Source organism: Olea europaea, unplaced genomic scaffold (assembly GCF_002742605.1).
Source record: "Olea europaea var. sylvestris unplaced genomic scaffold, O_europaea_v1 scaffold293, whole genome shotgun sequence".
Taxonomy (NCBI): Eukaryota; Viridiplantae; Streptophyta; class Magnoliopsida; order Lamiales; family Oleaceae; genus Olea; species Olea europaea.
Genome location: NW_019247890.1, coordinates 441289 through 463851, shown reverse-complemented (window position 1 = coordinate 463851; position 22563 = coordinate 441289). Strand labels below are relative to the sequence as shown.

The 22563-nt window shown below is 34.1% G+C and overlaps 1 protein-coding gene and 1 pseudogene across 1 annotated transcript; both read left to right on the top strand.

The window, feature by feature from the left end:
• Positions 1 to 3098: 3098 nt before the first annotated feature.
• On the top strand, positions 3099 to 11099 carry LOC111384506 (LETM1 domain-containing protein mdm28, mitochondrial-like; the record flags this gene model as incomplete). The annotated part of the gene is given in 14 exon segments (XM_023008787.1): positions 3099 to 3607; positions 3688 to 3905; positions 3908 to 3999; positions 6146 to 6292; positions 6465 to 6553; positions 6651 to 6743; positions 6910 to 7036; positions 7884 to 7945; positions 8028 to 8202; positions 9141 to 9335; positions 9416 to 9463; positions 10549 to 10695; positions 10804 to 10886; positions 11040 to 11099. Coding segments are annotated over 14 exon segments (2007 nt in total), but the record flags the coding sequence as incomplete, so codon positions are not given.
• A 1701-nt stretch (positions 11100 to 12800) lies between these two features.
• On the top strand, positions 12801 to 22226 carry LOC111384496 (annotated as a pseudogene).
• Positions 22227 to 22563: the final 337 nt, after the last annotated feature.

Sequence of the window (22563 nt, the reverse complement as noted above, 5' to 3'; positions counted from 1 at the left end):
AATTATGATATAGTTGATTGAACAATAACAATACGGGTACGTTTGATTACGATTATGGAATTTGCATGAAATGAAAATAAATTTCAGACAATTCAATTATTTGGAACTTATTTGTATAGCAATTAGTAATTATATGTATTTGATTGATTTAATTTTCAACCTATAAAATTTTATACTTGTCCATTTTTTATTGTGGATAAATGAGAGAGAAAAAAACGAATTACCTGAAAAATAAAAGTATCCCTCCTCAAAGAAATTTTTTTCCTTATTTTTTAGGAAAATATGGTGATCAAAAGTTGAAAAATATTTTCCATGAAAAAAAATTACAACTAAACACCCCAAAAGTAATAATTTGGAAGGAAAAATAACAATTTTCATCAAAATAAAGTTAATCAAACACACTCTACAAAATCATCCTAAGATAGGGATGTCAATCAGGCTCGCCTACTCGGACTACCTGTGGCTCGACCTGGAAAAAGTCCAAGTCGGCTCGGATTGAGGCTCGATAGATCAGAGCCAAAGCTCAGGCCGAGCCCCATTTTAGAGGCACAAGCTTTACCCGAGCTGGCCCGTAAGCCGGCAAGCTTTTACAAAAAAGATAAAAATAAATAAATAAATAAATAAAAATTACAACAACTTATAAGTGGCAGTAAACTGCTGCCTCAAAAGACAGTTTTTACTGCCTTTAGAAGGCAGCAGAAAAACTGCCTTAAAAGTTTGCTGCCTTTTTAAGGCAAAAAGGCAACTGCTTTATTAAAAAAATAATAATAAATAAAATAAAATTGAGAGGGAAAAACCGGCCTGTCCGGCTCGGACTCTAGAAAAAGCTCGACCATTTTAACTGAGCTGAACTCGAGCCTCAAGTTTTGGCTCGCGAACCGGCTCGACTCATTGACATCCCTATCCTAAGGTAGTAATTCAAATTTGATGATGAGTTTGTTGGATACTTAGTGATATACATGATGTACAAAAATCGAATATGAAAATGGGAAGAAGAATTTTTTTTTTTTTATTTAATACTTTTACACTATGTTTCACGATTTGCACTTGGCAATTTTAATTTTTTTGGAGATCGGACTTAACTTCTTTCTGGTAATATATTTTTTTAATAATTAATAAAACATGCATAAGCCTGTTTGGGAGTGATTATGAGAATCGATTTTTTGATCGTTAGAAGAAAAGTGAGGTCCATTTGTGAGAGAAGAAGTCAAATATGACGACTGAAATAGTGAAATAACGATCAAAAAATCAATTTTTTGGAGAAAAAAATCACTTCCAAACAGGTTCATATGAAGCAATAAAATATCTCCTGGTACCATATTTCTTTAATTGTTAATAAAAACGTTCCACTAGGGTCATTGGAAAAAAAAAAAAAAAAAATTCTTATATGAAGCCATAAAAGAATTTATTAGAAATTATTATGTAATTCTCTTCTCCAGAGTTCTACAGAGAGGGCAAAAAAATTGTCCAGAACATATGAACCATCAATGCCTTTAACTGACATAAGAGCTACAAAATTACGTATTGCCTTACCGATCAAAAAATTATAAAGACCGATCAAAAAAAAATAAAATTACGTATTGCCTTTTCCAAACCACATCTTTGAATAGATAACACGGTAGACTTCGAAACAATGCCTTGACTACAGAGTACGGAGTAAGAATTTCTTCTATCATTTGCTGCAATAAACTCATTGAATCGCTCATCTTCATCTTCTCTTCTTAGGTACGCATTTCGTACTATTTTTTGGTCGATCATTTCTTTTGTGTGTTTGATACGTGAATTAATTATATATTTTCGTTGATTTTCGCGTTGGCGTGTGTGTGTGTTGTGTATAGTCTGCTGTATGCACGTAAAGGTGTATATATTATGTGCAATGAATATACCATCGTTATTTTAGATTCTAATGTTAGCATCATACAATTTTAAGTATGAATTTATTGTCTAAAGATTCATTGTGCGAGCAACTGAATAATTGAACGATATAGATTAGTCACATTTTCTTCACTGTAATGAATATAACGCTCTGTTTTTCAAAATTGATTTTATAAGCTCGTGATTGTTAGTTAATAGTCATAAGAAAATAATGGTAAGAGTTAAATAGAGAGAACAAAAAATTCTGCTACAGAGGTGAATTTCATATCCATGTTCTTGTGAAGACAACGGAAGAGGAACTTTCTTGGATTACTTGCTGTTATGAAACTAAAATTTTTAAAAAATATTATTTGAACATTGAGAAAGAGTACCGGCAACAGTGATCTATTGCAGGAGCAGAGCAAATTACTAATCTCTAAATTTGATCTTTAGTCACCTTTTTTCTTATGAGTTGAGGTGTAGGATTAGACCTCGAAGTCATATTGGAGAATAAACAAAATTGAATTCGATTCAACATAATAGGTTAGTAATTTAAACATTGACTATTTACTCTGCCTTTGAAAAATGATCAGTAGAAGCAAATAATTTCCATGTTCCATTGTGATTTAGTATTTACAATTAAAGTTCATAAACTTTTGAATGGAATTTAGAAATAAAAATAGAGAAGTGTCCAATAGAGCATTCATAAATTTTAAACAATAACACTGTGTGTTTGAACTGGAAATCAATCTTTGCAAATGAATCTAAAAGTTGGAAGATTTGGAACTGGGTCCTTTGTGTACCATTATACAGCTATTTGTATGATCTAGTTTTTGTAGGCTTAATGAACTACAAAAAATATTCTCAATGAAATTAAGGCCATTGAAAGAAGGAAGAAATCTGAGCTAAAAGATAGTGTGAGAGGACAAGCAGTTGATAGTGCTGAAATGGTCTATTGTGGAACACACAAAAGATTTTGAAAAAACATCATAACAGTAAATTAGAGAAGTTATCTTGTTCTCCAAACTGATTTTTTCCCCAGTTTTTATGCTTTAATTAATTATAGACTTGCTATGCAGTGTGTTGTTCACTGTTGTCCAAACTGGCTGTAGTCATACATCAACAGCTTGTTCAATTATGCTATCCTAGCTGTGTGCTAAGGTTGAGAAGTCTTTCAAAATGGCTTCAAGAGCAATATTGCGAAGAAAACGTTATCTTTTTTATTCCCTTAATCGGACCTCTAACTTGGTCCATCTAGGGTGCCTGATTCATGGAACAGGAGCTGCGTTGTGAGTTATTCATCTTCAAATGGAGATCACACGGCCAAAGAAGATTCAAACTCTCTAACCAAAGATGTGGCACCCTCTACATTGACAGCTGGAATTATTTGGCATAGGTTTTCTGAGGCTTCAACACTGAGTTATGAAATCAGAAAACCAGGGGTTCTTTTTCCCCTGGCATTGGGGTGGAAAAAAGAATATGCACATTATTCTTCGACTGCTGCAGCAGGCCAGCCTGAATTTAATAGTGACGATGATAAGAATGAAGAACCAAAGATTAAGCAGAAAAGGGAAGCTTCACCTGAGGAATGTGACCAGGCAGTTGAAGGTTTGAGCACAGTCAAAGCCAAAGCGAAAGCCAAGGCCAAGCAGCTGCAAGAATCACAGAAGCGTGCTGAATCTGTACTGAGGAAAATGTGGGCTATGCTTTTAGGGATTGGTCCAGCTTTTAGAACTGTTGCTTCTATGAACAGGTAAAGTTTTTGTGTTCTTGTTTTTTAATGCTGAAATACTAGTCTTTAGTATCTCTTACTAAGTCCTTGTCTTTATTCAGGGAAGATTGGGCAAAGAAGTTTCAACACTGGAAGGATGAGTTTAAATCAACATTGCAACATTACTGGTTGGGTACGAAGCTACTTTGGGCTGATGTTAGGATAAGCTTAAGGCTGTTGCTGAAACTTGCTGATGGGAAGACTCCATCCAGGAGGGAAAGGCAACAACTCACTCGAACAACAGCCGACATTTTTAGGCTAGTTCCTGTTGCTGTTTTTATTTAGTTCCATTCATGGAGTTTTTGCTGCCAGTATTCCTGAAATTGTTTCCAAACTTGTTGCCATCAACCTTCCAGGACAAGATGAAAGAACAGGTACATAGTAATTTGTTTCGAATATCTGCCCAATTTTACATCTTGCTTCACATTTATTGCCATTAATATTGGAATATATAAATAGTAGATATATGTATACATATGTGAAAAAATCTATTTAATTCGTAATAGAGAAACCATGTATTTTTCTTTTTTCTGAACACTCAGCAGTCTCAGGATGGGTTCTCTAGTATCCTAACTATCCACGAGTCTTAAAATACTACTTATTATGTTTCCTAGGCCTTCTGTGGCTTGAGAGTATTTTTGAAGTGATGAAAACCTTCCGTTCATCAAAGAACAACTTCATCTTTAACACAAGATCACTGGTAAGAGAGAGGCGATTCCAAATCCCACTTTCTGTGCATTTGCTCATTCTGGAATCCTTGGTTTTGAACAACATAGCTTGAAGAAATCTTTGTATATATGGAAGTAATCTCCTAGATCATGGTTCGACCTTCGACAACTATTGATTAAATAAAAAACTTGGTGTAATATCAGATGGTGCTCCTGTAGATAAAGGAAGATATCAGAAGCTCATTGGAAGACTAATTTATTTTTCAAATAATAAATCAGAAAGTTCCTAATCAGCAAGTGCAGTCAGTGACGCTCTCCATTACAGCCTCACATAGAAACAATTATAAGAGTTCGGCAATACCTAAAAGCTACGTAGCTCGGACTCGGGGGTGCGGGTATCTGGTACGAGTATGTATCTAAGTATTAGATATTTTATTTTCTAAAATATAGGATACTAGGACATGATTAAAGAGAGTCCAAATTTCGAACACGTGTACGTAGGCACGTCTTTCAAATTTCAATTTTTTTAGTAATTCAAGATGTCATTTTAAATAAACTAAAGTCAATTATTCACAGAGAAGAACATGAGTATTGAATAAGGAGTTAAGACCAATAAAATATAATGTTGATTTAGTTTTCAATTATGGAAATTACTAAAAATTATAGAAAATAGAAAATAAGAGATTTGATTGCAATTTGAACTTAGTGGAGAACTAAGTAGCATTATATGGAACCATTTTCATTTTATACAAACAAAACTCTAAACCATTGATATAGAGAGGGATGGAAGGAAAAAAAGAAGAAAATGGAAAGAAAAAAGAAAGAAGGAAAAAACTAGCACCGTTGCTTTTCTCCACCTACTCAGTGGTGACGCTAAATTTATAGAGAGTAGAAACGGAAAATAAGAAAAGGGAAAGAAAAGGGGAAAAAAAAAAAAGAAAGAAAGAAAGAAAGAAAGAAAGGAGAAGAAGCAAAATGACGAAGTCTTCGGTTGAAACTTGGAGGATCCGACAAATATCCCATATTAATACCCATGTTATATCGTGTCCGACACGAGTACTCCAACTATTTCGAATAGTCCGAGCATCAGAGTCTAAAAGCTACTCCAGAAAAGAATTGCTATATTCTCAAAACGGTCATACAAACATAAAAGCTTATATAAATAGGATGGTTCTATAACTGATGAATAAGAGGTCCACTTCTAGGTATTATAGTTTTGTTGGGGTGATTTAGTTACCTGGAGAAGTAAGAAGCAAACAATGGTAGCTAGATCAAGTGCTGGCACCTGAGATTTGTGAATCGCTACAGATTAAGAAATGTCTAAAGGAGCTAAAAAGAGAGCTTAAAGGTCCTATGAAGCTATATGGTAAGGCAGAGATAAGCATTGCACATAATCCAATACAACATGGCAGAGCAAAACACATTTCATCGAAGAAATGATTATAGTAGAATAATATGCACTCCCTTCGTCTCTTCTAAACTATAATTAGCACATATCTTCACGAAGTGAGTACCTAACCAGGGTTCGCTTAATGATTAGCAAGCTGTGAATGAAGGATGTTTTCGAACCACCTTGGTGGGAGTATTGGCAATCTACAAAGAATCTTGCCCTTGATGTTTTAGGAGTTAATTAGTTGTCTAAGACTATTATAGGGAGTGTTGGATTTATTCGAACCTGTAAATAGACTCTCTAATATTCTTAGGCTTAGACTTTGGGATGTATGTTTGTTTCCTTTCTTAGAATATTTCTTGTGTATAAATATGTAAATTCTTTATGTGAATGAAAAATACAATTGAATTCAAAACCAATAATTTTGACCTGTCAATCTTAATTAAAATGCTTAAGTTTTAGGAAGCCCTAAAAAAGAGGTTGAATGCAAGGATAGAGTACGCAAAGTTTCTTCAAGACACAGTAAAAGAGATGGTGAAGGAAGTTTAAAGCTCAAGTAGTGGGGAAATAAAGAAAACAGCTGAAGATCTTGATGAATTCATGAACAAGGTAAGGATTTCTGTTTCTAAATTCCCATTTATTTGTTTTCACTAATTAGCAATGTCTTGTCTTGTATTTAAACAAGCAAAGCACCTGTCATTTTTTAGTTGTCCTTTCTCTGTATTTTCCTCATTCTGTGATTTACTCTTCGAGAATGTTATACTTTCCCAATTTTAACCAGGTAAGAAAGGGGACTGGCGTCACCAATGAGGAAATTTTAGGATTTGCAAAATTGTTTAATGATGAGCTCACTCTGGATAATATCAGCAGGTTAGTGTTGTGTCTGCACTTGTGTAACCTGGACGCTTTCTGCTGTAACCTTCTTGCTTATTATTTAATCCATAAAATTGTGTACTGTTGGATGCAGACCCCGGTTGGTGAACATGTGCAAATATATGGGTATCCATCCTTATGGTACAGACGCTTATCTTCGTTTTATGCTTCGAAAGAGGCTTCAAGAGTAAGTCATCTTATTTTTCTCTTTCTTTTATCTCTTTCTCCCCACATTTCTCTTTGTGCATTGCCTCTTCTCCTGGTTTAACATTGATACCACTTCTCATTTGGAAAAGGTTCATCTAATCCACTAAGCTTTGTCCATTTGAAACAATTTGGCTTTCTTGTTGCAGGATCAAGAATGATGATAAGATGATCCAAACAGAAGGCATAGATTCCCTTTCTGAGGAGGAACTTCGTCAAGCTTGCCGAGATCGTGGTTTGCTTGGATTGCTTTCAGTAGTTGAAATGCGGCAGCAGGTGTCTTCAATTTTTTTTAAATATTATTCATTTTTATTATAATTTTTTTTATACATTTCAGGTGAACCAACAAATAACAGGGAAATTGCTGTGTAAGAGGTCCAAAATCATTTTAACTATATGGAAAGAAATTGCACAAATTTAATACAACTTAAAACAACTGTTCTATTTTAGCAGAAATGATGAGGCAGTCAAGGCGCCCTAGATATCAAATGTTATGCAGGTGTGAAGCCAGTGGCAGATCCTTGAAGAAGCTAAAATATTAGGAGCACATTTATATAAAAGACTATTACTGAGCTCGTTTTCAGAGAGGAAAGACAGTTTTAAAACTAAATAGCTATAAACATTGGTGACTAGTAATGTCATTGAAACTGATATAGTTTTTTGTCGGTTTTTACTCTGTTTACCAATTTATTTGAATCTCTAATAAATAAAACATAGAATCATGATAACTAAAAAATAACATGACAAGATTCTCAAATCTAGAATGTGTTAGTTGGTTATTCAATGGTAGACAAACAATAAATGTCCATTACCTAAAATAAGAACAGTTCTTTGGCTTATTGTCCTATATTTTCACAAATATAAGGTTAGATTCTTTTATCTTATCTTTTTGAAGAGAATATGGTTGCAATTTATTAGACAGTAATCTTTACTTTGTGTCCTTTACATTTATATGTGGCCTTAACTGAAGATGCATTTTTAATATGTGATGGAGTATGACGAGTCTTATTGTTTTCTGAACCGGCACCATGTAATTTTAAGTTAAAATTCCGTTACATGATCTTGATTGTAAGATGTCACACGGAGTTTTTATCAAAGTACTCAAACTTTCATTTCTCTGCAGATACGCAACTGGCTGGACTTATCTCTCAACCATTCAGTACCATCTTTATTAATCCTTTCTAGGTAACCTCATTTGCTCCTATTTATATGATTTTGAGACGTTGAATGTAAGTAAATTTACTTTTATGTTCTGTGCCTCTTCCAGAGCTTTCAGTGTGTCGGGTAAAGTAAGGCCTGAGGAAGCTGTTCAAGCTACTCTCTCTTCACTGCCTGATGAGGTGGTGGATACTGTTGGTGTTACAGCTTTGCCATCTGAAGATTCTGTGTCAGAAAGGAGGAGGAAGTTAGAATACCTAGAAATGCAAGAAGAATTAATCAAGGTCTGAGTTTGCTGGCTTAGGATTTTGGTGGGTTCTTGTTGATTGCACAAAATGAAGATATGAGGCACGTAAATAAGTTAAAGCTGAGATAAAATTTGACAGCAGATTTGCTGCAGTATCTGATAATTGTTCTTGTACTATAGTTATGGGTACTTTTTTCTCCTTGCAAATAGTATCATCGAACATCTTAATTAATTCAAAAAGAACTATTTTGACAGAAGTAGAAAAACTTTTGTACTTTCAGAAACAATGATCTGTCAACAAAATTGTGGCATTAACAATAAGAATGGAAAATTCTAACGCTGCTTATATTCTGTTGGGCACATTAGATCTAGATCTACTGTACGCACATCTCGTTTCCCTAATATTCCCTTCAAATACATTTAAGTTGTTCCCCCTTCTAACCTACAAGAAAAAATGATTAGTTCTCTCTAACTTTTTTCAATAATGTACTTCTATTTTCTAATCACATTTCTTCTATTCCAAGTTATATGAAATACTTTTGGGTTGTGCTGAGAATGCTAAATGGAAGCAGAATTTCAATTAGATGTGAAACCCCATTCCCATTCATCGTTAGTAATTAGAAAAGAGATGTCCTTGTTATCCAACCCATTTCAAAATATATGAAGAATGTGGAGGGTAGATTTGAAATTAGAAATAGCTGTGGTGAGGGGTGACTTTTTCTAAACTAAGTGCTAAGAGTTCGCATGAGAAAGACTGTGGAATGGAGTATTTTTTTAGTATCATATTTTTGGGTATAAAACTATAAATGTGCTAAAATCATGCTTCAGTTTTGCACGTCCAAAAAATCTGTAACAAGAGTTAATCAATATTTCATAAGGATGTCTATTTTGGTTAAGTTTCAATGTGAGAAGTGTTTTTGATTACACTATTTAAGCTTAGATTGCCATTAATAGTCTTAAAGATGTCAATTACAGGAGGAGGAAGAGAAAGAGGAAGAGGAGCAGGCTAAGTTGAAGGAATCTGTTTATAGGCAGAAGGATATGGCATTGGAGGAGATGAAGATGGCAACAGCGAAAGATACAGAAGACCGTGAAAATGCAAAAACTTTAGATAAGCAAGAACAATTGTGTGAGCTCAGTCGTGCATTGGCTGTTTTAGCATCAGCATCTGTAAGGATTGGATGTGACTTATTCATTTGTGGTTTATATATTGCCCGATGTCAGCCGCTTATATAGTTTGCTGTTTTCAGTCTGTGAGCAGGGAGCGTGAAGAGTTCTTGAGACTTGTCAACAAAGAGGTTATTATAGATAACTGTTTAAAGACTATTCAATTTGATTTTTAATATGTCTAATAACTGGTAGTATATTAATACAGGGCTATTGTTATTCTAGGAACCAATTTTAAAGAGATTGCTGACAACTAAAAATTTGAATTTGGTTTTACCTCGAAGAAAATATCATTAAACATGGTTCTTGATGTTTTCCAGTCTTTTTCTTGAACCGTTATCATCTCTTTTATCTTAGTCTTCAATTTGTTTTCCACTTTTTCCAATTTTGCTTTGGATCCTTCTCATTCTTTTCTTCTATGTTTGGGTGTCTGGACATTCATCTGTTCTTATTCATTTATTTGCACATTATCATTATTAATAATATTTATTTAGGCCCCATTTGATTCCCATTTTCATTAAAATTCATTTCTCTCTCTCTTCTTTTTAACCACGCATTTTCATAACTTTTCCTTACTTTTCATCCACACATTCTCCATTAATCTACTATTCCAAAATTCATTTTTTCCCCAAAATGGGTGTCAAACACCCCCTTAGTATTATTTTAGTCTTATTAGCTATTTTAACATTACTATTTCCATTGAGGGGTGGGTGGTGATGCCCATATTCAATGGTATAGAATTACTCTATAAGTGTGGATACCAAATGATGTTCATTGGTATAGAATTACTCTTCGGTGGTATCGGTTTATGGATTTCGAACCAGTAATTGTATTTGCCATGTAGTTCATTGGTACAGAATTGTTTCGAACCCAGTAAATAAGGTCACTCTTTTATCATCATTGTCTTTCACAAGTAATATGGTAAACTAGGCAAAACTGAATGGATATTAATTCATAGGTAACTTTGGTGAGGGTATGCAAGTGTAATCGATAACCTTTTTTGCACTTTATCAGTCTCATGTAAAATTGCTTCATTCCCTGTTAAATTCCAAGTTCAGTCAACATATTAACATGTCTGAAATTGTTTTCTAGAATACTTGACCATTTATAGAAAGAGAAAATGATAATTTTGCATTTTTATGTTTAGCAAGGTGAATTTTGAGCTGCAGATCTAGCCCGTCGTGATATGTTTTTACTGAAAATATCTCATTTGCAGATAGAGTTATACAATAGCATGGTGGAGAAAGAGGGCACTGAAGGAGAAGAAGAAGTGAAACTGGCATATAAAGCAGCTAGAAAGGAGAATGACCTTGCTGCTGAGAGAGCCACGGATGATAAAGTTTCCTCAGCACTCATAAACAGGGCAAGTGCAATATAGATAATCTATTTTAATATAATTTGTTTTCCTATTAAAAACCTAGTTGCATTTGCGATCAATACGTGAATTATTTTATGCTCGTTCACATTTCAGGTTGATGCCATGCTTCAAAAGCTCGAAAAAGAAATTGATGATGTTGATGCAAAAATTGGTGACCGGTGGCGATTGCTTGATAGGTATGAGTGAAGTTTCCAATGGTTGAATTGAAGATTATTGTTCGACTTTTAAGGGATCTTTTGAAGGATAGTAGCATGTCATTTTTAGATTCTTCCTTTGCAGTTACTTCATTTTATTACTTTCATACAACTATTTTGATTTTTCACTTAAAGATGGGCTCGATCTAACCTGTGAACCTCACTCGAAAGGGAGATTGCTAGGTCCATTTCTGGGCCATAATTTATTAGAAATTATTATGTAATTCTCTTCTCCAGAGTTCTACAGAGAGGGCAAAAAAATTGTCCAGAACATATGAACCATCAATGCCTTTAACTGACATAAGAGCTACAAAATTACGTATTGCCTTACCGATCAAAAAATTATAAAGACCGATCAAAAAAAAAAAAAATTACGTATTGCCTTTTCCAAACCACATCTTTGAATAGATAACACGGTAGACTTCGAAACAATGCCTTGACTACAGAGTACGGAGTAAGAATTTCTTCTATCATTTGCTGCAATAAACTCATTGAGTCGCTCATCTTCATCTTCTCTTCGCAGGTACGCATTTCGTACTATTTTTTGGTCGATCATTTCTTTTGTGTGTTTGATACGTGAATTAATTATATATTTTCGTTGATTTTCGCGTTGGCGTGTGTGTGTGTTGTGTATAGTCTGCTGTATGCACATAAAGGTGTATATATTATGTGCAATGAATATACCATCGTTATTTTAGATTCTAATGTTAGCATCATACAATTTTAAGTATGAATTTATTGTCTAAAGATTCATTGTGCGAGCAACTGAATAATTGAACGATATAGATTAGTCACATTTTCTTCACTGTAATGAATATAACGCTCTGTTTTTCAAAATTGATTTTATAAGCTCGTGATTGTTAGTTAATAGTCATAAGAAAATAATGGTAAGAGTTAAATAGAGAGAACAAAAAATTCTGCTACAGAGGTGAATTTCATATCCATGTTCTTGTGAAGACAACGGAAGAGGAACTTTCTTGGATTACTTGCTGTTATGAAACTAAAATTTTTAAAAAATATTATTTGAACATTGAGAAAGAGTACCGGCAACAGTGATCTATTGCAGGAGCAGAGCAAATTACTAATCTCTAAATTTGATCTTTAGTCACCTTTTTTCTTATGAGTTGAGGTGTAGGATTAGACCTCGAAGTCATATTGGAGAATAAACAAAATTGAATTCGATTCAACATAATAGGTTAGTAATTTAAACATTGACTATTTACTCTGCCTTTGAAAAATGATCAGTAGAAGCAAATAATTTCCATGTTCCATTGTGATTTAGTATTTACAATTAAAGTTCATAAACTTTTGAATGGAATTTAGAAATAAAAATAGAGAAGTGTCCAATAGAGCATTCATAAATTTTAAACAATAACACTGTGTGTTTGAACTGGAAATCAATCTTTGCAAATGAATCTAAAAGTTGGAAGATTTGGAACTGGGTCCTTTGTGTACCATTATACAGCTATTTGTATGATCTAGTTTTTGTAGGCTTAATGAACTACAAAAAATATTCTCAATGAAATTAAGGCCATTGAAAGAAGGAAGAAATCTGAGCTAAAAGATAGTGTGAGAGGACAAGCAGTTGATAGTGCTGAAATGGTCTATTGTGGAACACACAAAAGATTTTGAAAAAACATCATAACAGTAAATTAGAGAAGTTATCTTGTTCTCCAAACTGATTTTTTCCCCAGTTTTTATGCTTTAATTAATTATAGACTTGCTATGCAGTGTGTTGTTCACTGTTGTCCAAACTGGCTGTAGTCATACATCAACAGCTTGTTCAATTATGCTATCCTAGCTGTGTGCTAAGGTTGAGAAGTCTTTCAAAATGGCTTCAAGAGCAATATTGCGAAGAAAACGTTATCTTTTTTATTCCCTTAATCGGACCTCTAACTTGGTCCATCTAGGGTGCCTGATTCATGGAACAGGAGCTGCGTTGTGAGTTATTCATCTTCAAATGGAGATCACACGGCCAAAGAAGATTCAAACTCTCTAACCAAAGATGTGGCACCCTCTACATTGACAGCTGGAATTATTTGGCATAGGTTTTCTGAGGCTTCAACACTGAGTTATGAAATCAGAAAACCAGGGGTTCTTTTTCCCCTGGCATTGGGGTGGAAAAAAGAATATGCACATTATTATTCGACTGCTGCAGCAGGCCAGCCTGAATTTAATAGTGACGATGATAAGAATGAAGAACCAAAGATTAAGCAGAAAAGGGAAGCTTCACCTGAGGAATGTGACCAGGCAGTTGAAGGTTTGAGCACAGTCAAAGCCAAAGCGAAAGCCAAGGCCAAGCAGCTGCAAGAATCACAGAAGCGTGCTGAATCTGTACTGAGGAAAATGTGGGCTATGCTTTTAGGGATTGGTCCAGCTTTTAGAACTGTTGCTTCTATGAACAGGTAAAGTTTTTGTGTTCTTGTTTTTTAATGCTGAAATACTAGTCTTTAGTATCTCTTACTAAGTCCTTGTCTTTATTCAGGGAAGATTGGGCAAAGAAGTTTCAACACTGGAAGGATGAGTTTAAATCAACATTGCAACATTACTGGTTGGGTACGAAGCTACTTTGGGCTGATGTTAGGATAAGCTTAAGGCTGTTGCTGAAACTTGCTGATGGGAAGACTCCATCCAGGAGGGAAAGGCAACAACTCACTCGAACAACAGCTGACATTTTTAGGCTAGTTCCTGTTGCTGTTTTTATTTAGTTCCATTCATGGAGTTTTTGCTGCCAGTATTCCTGAAATTGTTTCCAAACTTGTTGCCATCAACCTTCCAGGACAAGATGAAAGAACAGGTACATAGTAATTTGTTTCGAATATCTGCCCAATTTTACATCTTGCTTCACATTTATTGCCATTAATATTGGAATATATAAATAGTAGATATATGTATACATATGTGAAAAAATCTATTTAATTCGTAATAGAGAAACCATGTATTTTTCTTTTTTCTGAACACTCAGCAGTCTCAGGATGGGTTCTCTAGTATCCTAACTATCCACGAGTCTTAAAATACTACTTATTATGTTTCCTAGGCCTTCTGTGGCTTGAGAGTATTTTTGAAGTGATGAAAACCTTCCGTTCATCAAAGAACAACTTCATCTTTAACACAAGATCACTGGTAAGAGAGAGGCGATTCCAAATCCCACTTTCTGTGCATTTGCTCATTCTGGAATCCTTGGTTTTGAACAACATAGCTTGAAGAAATCTTTGTATATATGGAAGTAATCTCCTAGATCATGGTTCGACCTTCGACAACTATTGATTAAATAAAAAACTTGGTGTAATATCAGATGGTGCTCCTGTAGATAAAGGAAGATATCAGAAGCTCATTGGAAGACTAATTTATTTTTCAAATAATAAATCAGAAAGTTCCTAATCAGCAAGTGCAGTCAGTGACGCTCTCCATTACAGCCTCACATAGAAACAATTATAAGAGTTCGGCAATACCTAAAAGCTACGTAGCTCGGACTCGGGGGTGCGGGTATCTGGTACGACTATGTATCTAAGTATTAGATATTTTATTTTCTAAAATATAGGATACTAGGACATGATTAAAGAGAGTCCAAATTTCGAACACGTGTACGTGGGCACGTCTTTCAAATTTCAATTTTTTTAGTAATTCAAGATGTCATTTTAAATAAACTAAAGTCAATTATTCACAAAGAAGAACATGAGTATTGAATAAGGAGTTAAGACCAATAAAATATAATGTTGATTTAGTTTTCAATTATGGAAATTACTAAAAATTATAGAAAATAAGAGATTTGATTGCAATTTGAACTTAGTGGAGAACTAAGTAGCATTATATGGAACCATTTTCATTTTATACAAACAAAACTCTAAACCATTGATATAGAGAGGGATGGAAGGAAAAAAAGAAGAAAATGGAAAGAAAAAAGAAAGAAGGAAAAAACTAGCACCGTTGCTTTTCTCCACCTACTCAGTGGTGACGCTAAATTTATAGAGAGTAGAAACGGAAAATAAGAAAAGGGAAAGAAAAGGGGAAAAAAAAAAAAGAAAGAAAGAAAGAAAGAAAGAAAGGAGAAGAAGCAAAATGACGAAGTCTTCGGTTGAAACTTGGAGGATCCGACAAATATCCCATATTAATACCCATGTTATATCGTGTCCGACACGAGTACTCCAACTATTTCGAATAGTCCGAGCATCAGAGTCTAAAAGCTACTCCAGAAAAGAATTGCTATATTCTCAAAACGGTCATACAAACATAAAAGCTTATATAAATAGGATGGTTCTATAACTGATGAATAAGAGGTCCACTTCTAGGTATTATAGTTTTGTTGGGGTGATTTAGTTACCTGGAGAAGTAAGAAGCAAACAATGGTAGCTAGATCAAGTGCTGGCACCTGAGATTTGTGAATCGCTACAGATTAAGAAATGTCTAAAGGAGCTAAAAAGAGAGCTTAAAGGTCCTATGAAGCTATATGGTAAGGCAGAGATAAGCATTGCACATAATCCAATACAACATGGCAGAGCAAAACACATTTCATCGAAGAAATGATTATAGTAGAATAATATGCACTCCCTTCGTCTCTTCTAAACTATAATTAGCACATATCTTCACGAAGTGAGTACCTAACCAGGGTTCGCTTAATGATTAGCAAGCTGTGAATGAAGGATGTTTTCGAACCACCTTGGTGGGAGTATTGGCAATCTACAAAGAATCTTGCCCTTGATGTTTTAGGAGTTAATTAGTTGTCTAAGACTATTATAGGGAGTGTTGGATTTATTCGAACCTGTAAATAGACTCTCTAATATTCTTAGGCTTAGACTTTGGGATGTATGTTTGTTTCCTTTCTTAGAATATTTCTTGTGTATAAATATGTAAATTCTTTATGTGAATGAAAAATACAATTGAATTCAAAACCAATAATTTTGACCTGTCAATCTTAATTAAAATGCTTAAGTTTTAGGAAGCCCTAAAAAAGAGGTTGAATGCAAGGATAGAGTACGCAAAGTTTCTTCAAGACACAGTAAAAGAGATGGTGAAGGAAGTTTAAAGCTCAAGTAGTGGGGAAATAAAGAAAACAGCTGAAGATCTTGATGAATTCATGAACAAGGTAAGGATTTCTGTTTCTAAATTCCCATTTATTTGTTTTCACTAATTAGCAATGTCTTGTCTTGTATTTAAACAAGCAAAGCACCTGTCATTTTTTAGTTGTCCTTTCTCTGTATTTTCCTCATTCTGTGATTTACTCTTCGAGAATGTTATACTTTCCCAATTTTAACCAGGTAAGAAAGGGGACTGGCGTCACCAATGAGGAAATTTTAGGATTTGCAAAATTGTTTAATGATGAGCTCACTCTGGATAATATCAGCAGGTTAGTGTTGTGTCTGCACTTGTGTAACCTGGACGCTTTCTGCTGTAACCTTCTTGCTTATTATTTAATCCATAAAATTGTGTACTGTTGGATGCAGACCCCGGTTGGTGAACATGTGCAAATATATGGGTATCCATCCTTATGGTACAGACGCTTATCTTCGTTTTATGCTTCGAAAGAGGCTTCAAGAGTAAGTCATCTTATTTTTCTCTTTCTTTTATCTCTTTCTCCCCACATTTCTCTTTGTGCATTGCCTCTTCTCCTGGTTTAACATTGATACCACTTCTCATTTGGAAAAGGTTCATCTAATCCACTAAGCTTTGTCCATTTGAAACAATTTGGCTTTCTTGTTGCAGGATCAAGAATGATGATAAGATGATCCAAACAGAAGGCATAGATTCCCTTTCTGAGGAGGAACTTCGTCAAGCTTGCCGAGATCGTGGTTTGCTTGGATTGCTTTCAGTAGTTGAAATGCGGCAGCAGGTGTCTTCAATTTTTTTTAAATATTATTCATTTTTATTATAATTTTTTTTATACATTTCAGGTGAACCAACAAATAACAGGGAAATTGCTGTGTAAGAGGTCCAAAATCATTTTAACTATATGGAAAGAAATTGCACAAATTTAATACAACTTAAAACAACTGTTCTATTTTAGCAGAAATGATGAGGCAGTCAAGGCGCCCTAGATATCAAATGTTATGCAGGTGTGAAGCCAGTGGCAGATCCTTGAAGAAGCTAAAATATTAGGAGCACATTTATATAAAAGACTATTACTGAGCTCGTTTTCAGAGAGGAAAGACAGTTTTAAAACTAAATAGCTATAAACATTGGTGACTAGTAATGTCATTGAAACTGATATAGTTTTTTGTCGGTTTTTACTCTGTTTACCAATTTATTTGAATCTCTAATAAATAAAACATAGAATCATGATAACTAAAAAATAACATGACAAGATTCTCAAATCTAGAATGTGTTAGTTGGTTATTCAATGGTAGACAAACAATAAATGTCCATTACCTAAAATAAGAACAGTTCTTTGGCTTATTGTCCTATATTTTCACAAATATAAGGTTAGATTCTTTTATCTTATCTTTTTGAAGAGAATATGGTTGCAATTTATTAGACAGTAATCTTTACTTTGTGTCCTTTACATTTATATGTGGCCTTAACTGAAGATGCATTTTTAATATGTGATGGAGTATGACGAGTCTTATTGTTTTCTGAACCGGCACCATGTAATTTTAAGTTAAAATTCCGTTACATGATCTTGATTGTAAGATGTCACACGGAGTTTTTATCAAAGTACTCAAACTTTCATTTCTCTGCAGATACGCAACTGGCTGGACTTATCTCTCAACCATTCAGTACCATCTTTATTAATCCTTTCTAGGTAACTTCATTTGCTCCTATTTATATGATTTTGAGACGTTGAATGTAAGTAAATTTACTTTTATGTTCTGTGCCTCTTCCAGAGCTTTCAGTGTGTCGGGTAAAGTAAGGCCTGAGGAAGCTGTTCAAGCTACTCTCTCTTCACTGCCTGATGAGGTGGTGGATACTGTTGGTGTTACAGCTTTGCCATCTGAAGATTCTGTGTCAGAAAGGAGGAGGAAGTTAGAATACCTAGAAATGCAAGAAGAATTAATCAAGGTCTGAGTTTGCTGGCTTAGGATTTTGGTGGGTTCTTGTTGATTGCACAAAATGAAGATATGAGGCACGTAAATAAGTTAAAGCTGAGATAAAATTTGACAGCAGATTTGCTGCAGTATCTGATAATTGTTCTTGTACTATAGTTATGGGTACTTTTTTCTCCTTGCAAATAGTATCATCGAACATCTTAATTAATTCAAAAAGAACTATTTTGACAGAAGTAGAAAAACTTTTGTACTTTCAGAAACAATGATCTGTCAACAAAATTGTGGCATTAACAATAAGAATGGAAAATTCTAACGCTGCTTATATTCTGTTGGGCACATTAGATCTAGATCTACTGTACGCACATCTCGTTTCCCTAATATTCCCTTCAAATACATTTAAGTTGTTCCCCCTTCTAACCTACAAGAAAAAATGATTAGTTCTCTCTAACTTTTTTCAATAATGTACTTCTATTTTCTAATCACATTTCTTCTATTCCAAGTTATATGAAATACTTTTGGGTTGTGCTGAGAATGCTAAATGGAAGCAGAATTTCAATTAGATGTGAAACCCCATTCCCATTCATCGTTAGTAATTAGAAAAGAGATGTCCTTGTTATCCAACCCATTTCAAAATATATGAAGAATGTGGAGGGTAGATTTGAAATTAGAAATAGCTGTGGTGAGGGGTGACTTTTTCTAAACTAAGTGCTAAGAGTTCGCATGAGAAAGACTGTGGAATGGAGTATTTTTTTAGTATCATATTTTTGGGTATAAAACTATAAATGTGCTAAAATCATGCTTCAGTTTTGCACGTCCAAAAAATCTGTAACAAGAGTTAATCAATATTTCATAAGGATGTCTATTTTGGTTAAGTTTCAATGTGAGAAGTGTTTTTGATTACACTATTTAAGCTTAGATTGGAGGGGTGACTTTTTCTAAACTAAGTGCTAAGAGTTCGCATGAGAAAGACTGTGGAATGGAGTATTTTTTTAGTATCATATTTTGGGTATAAAACTATAAATGTGCTAAAATCATGCTTCAGTTTTGCACGTCCAAAAAATCTGTAACAAGAGTTAATCAATATTTCATAAGGATGTCTATTTTGGTTAAGTTTCAATGTGAGAAGTGTTTTTTATTACACTATTTAAGCTTAGATTCCCATTAATAGTCTTAAAGATGTCAATTACAGGAGGAGGAAGAGAAAGAGGAAGAGGAGCAGGCTAAGTTGAAGGAATCTGTTTATAGGCAGAAGGATATGGCATTGGAGGAGATGAAGATGGCAACAGCGAAAGATACAGAAGACCGTGAAAATGCAAAAACTTTAGATAAGCAAGAACAATTGTGTGAGCTCAGTCGTGCATTGGCTGTTTTAGCATCAGCATCTGTAAGGATTGGATGTGACTTATTCATTTGTGGTTTATATATTGCCCGATGTCAGCCGCTTATATAGTTTGCTGTTTTCAGTCTGTGAGCAGGGAGCGTGAAGAGTTCTTGAGACTTGTCAACAAAGAGGTTATTATAGATAACTGTTTAAAGACTATTCAATTTGATTTTTAATATGTCTAATAACTGGTAGTATATTAATACAGGGCTATTGTTATTCTAGGAACCAATTTTAAAGAGATTGCTGACAACTAAAAATTTGAATTTGGTTTTACCTCGAAGAAAATATCATTAAACATGGTTCTTGATGTTTTCCAGTCTTTTTCTTGAACCGTTATCATCTCTTTTATCTTAGTCTTCAATTTGTTTTCCACTTTTTCCAATTTTGCTTTGGATCCTTCTCATTCTTTTCTTCTATGTTTGGGTGTCTGGACATTCATCTGTTCTTATTCATTTATTTGCACATTATCATTATTAATAATATTTATTTAGGCCCCATTTGATTCCCATTTTCATTAAAATTCATTTCTCTCTCTCTTCTTTTTAACCACGCATTTTCATAACTTTTCCTTACTTTTCATCCACACATTCTCCATTAATCTACTATTCCAAAATTCATTTTTTCCCCAAAATGGGTGTCAAACACCCCCTTAGTATTATTTTAGTCTTATTAGCTATTTTAACATTACTATTTCCATTGAGGGGTGGGTGGTGATGCCCATATTCAATGGTATAGAATTACTCTATAAGTGTGGATACCAAATGATGTTCATTGGTATAGAATTACTCTTCGGTGGTATCGGTTTATGGATTTCGAACCAGTAATTGTATTTGCCATGTAGTTCATTGGTACAGAATTGTTTCGAACCCAGTAAATAAGGTCACTCTTTTATCATCATTGTCTTTCACAAGTAATATGGTAAACTAGGCAAAACTGAATGGATATTAATTCATAGGTAACTTTGGTGAGGGTATGCAAGTGTAATCGATAACCTTTTTTGCACTTTATCAGTCTCATGTAAAATTGCTTCATTCCCTGTTAAATTCCAAGTTCAGTCAACATATTAACATGTCTGAAATTGTTTTCTAGAATACTTGACCATTTATAGAAAGAGAAAATGATAATTTTGCATTTTTATGTTTAGCAAGGTGAATTTTGAGCTGCAGATCTAGCCCGTCGTGATATGTTTTTACTGAAAATATCTCATTTGCAGATAGAGTTATACAATAGCATGGTGGAGAAAGAGGGCACTGAAGGAGAAGAAGAAGTGAAACTGGCATATAAAGCAGCTAGAAAGGAGAATGACCTTGCTGCTGAGAGAGCCACGGATGATAAAGTTTCCTCAGCACTCATAAACAGGGCAAGTGCAATATAGATAATCTATTTTAATATAATTTGTTTTCCTATTAAAAACCTAGTTGCATTTGCGATCAATACGTGAATTATTTTATGCTCGTTCACATTTCAGGTTGATGCCATGCTTCAAAAGCTCGAAAAAGAAATTGATGATGTTGATGCAAAAATTGGTGACCGGTGGCGATTGCTTGATAGGTATGAGTGAAGTTTCCAATGGTTGAATTGAAGATTATTGTTCGACTTTTAAGGGATCTTTTGAAGGATAGTAGCATGTCATTTTTAGATTCTTCCTTTGCAGTTACTTCATTTTATTACTTTCATACAACTATTTTGATTTTTCACTTAAAGATGGGCTCGATCTAACCTGTGAACCTCACTCGAAAGGGAGATTGCTAGGTCCATTTCTGGGCCATTGCAGGTAGAATTCACTCATTTAGGATAGTCAACTTGCATCTTAGATTCTGTTAGCATTAGATTAGCTGTGTTTGGTTGAATAGCTTAATATACACATTTCAGTTTGACGTTATAAGAAACTCCAAGCTGAAGATATCAGTACTCGCCAAAACAAACATTCCCACGTATATAGCTGGACACAAACTGATTGAATAATGAATGGCCGCTTACCAAAGTAGATGCCAATGAAGATTTCATAATTTATGGACTGGATATCTAATCAATTCTCTACATTAGCATTCTGGCTGTAACTTTTGCTGGATACCTTGTTTATACTCTATTTCTGGTATATATTAACCCTCGAAGCGATTTATTGTCCTAAAATAAATATCAAATTATATTTTAGAGTTAATGACCTTGTTTTTGCATTTATTTTGTCAAGCCATTCATAATGTTTATACACTGTAATAAAATCCTGAAGATAATTTATTAGAAATCCAACGGCAGGGATTATGATGGCAAAGTGACTCCTGAGGAGGTAGCATCTGCCGCTATGTACTTGAAGGATACCTTGGACAAGGAGGGTATTCAAGAACTTATCAGCAACCTTTCCAAGGATAGAGGTAGTTCTCATCACTTCACTTCCTCATTCTGTTCTTGGGATGTTTTGCTTCATGAATTTATGTTTTGTACTTGCACTAACATGCCAATTTATTTGGTAGGCAAAATATACGGTAATGCAATAAAATGTTCAAACTAGGTTGCATTTTCATCCCGATATTATCGTTCACTTATACGTTAGCATCATTTCAAAAATGAAGCTAAAAGATTGCAATCTGTGAATTACATTGTATAGTTGAGTGTTTGAAAATCGCTTCTATTTTTTATTGTACCTTTTTATAATTTGGTGTACAGAAGGGAAAATTCGTGTGGAAGATATTATCAAATTAGCCAATCGTACAGAAGATGCTGAAGCCGGTAAAGTATAATCTATTATCAATTGGCATTGTAGAAAATATTGTTTATTTAGAAGGTTATGGTTGAATATTTTGTAAATGTTTATTTAGAATAATACGATAGTTTATAAACTGGGCTAAATCAAACCTTAATTATGATTAAATGGTGGAAGAAATGATTTCTTACTGTCAAAAAGTCTTGTGAAAGATGTGATTGTTGAACTAAAATTCAAGGTATTGGTGATCCAGTAAATATGTTGGTGTTTGTATTTTAAACATTTTTTTTTCCTTTTAACGATTTCCTTTTTAGCATTTTTTTTTTTTGGGGTTTTGTATAAAGACAAGTTTTTTAAATTTTATTTATTATTTTTATTATTTTTTTGGGTGGGGTGGTGGGGAACGGCCTATACCAAGGAAGTCATCTATGGTACTTGTCACTTTATTCCACTTGAAGGGAATAGAGTGGCTCATGAGTCAGCATCGTAAGCTTGTTTAATCATAGAGTTTAGCGTTTTGGATTAATTGGTTACCTCTTTTTATTTTGTTGGTCGTTCATAGCAATATTTCGTAATGAAAATGTTTGTGTTTTG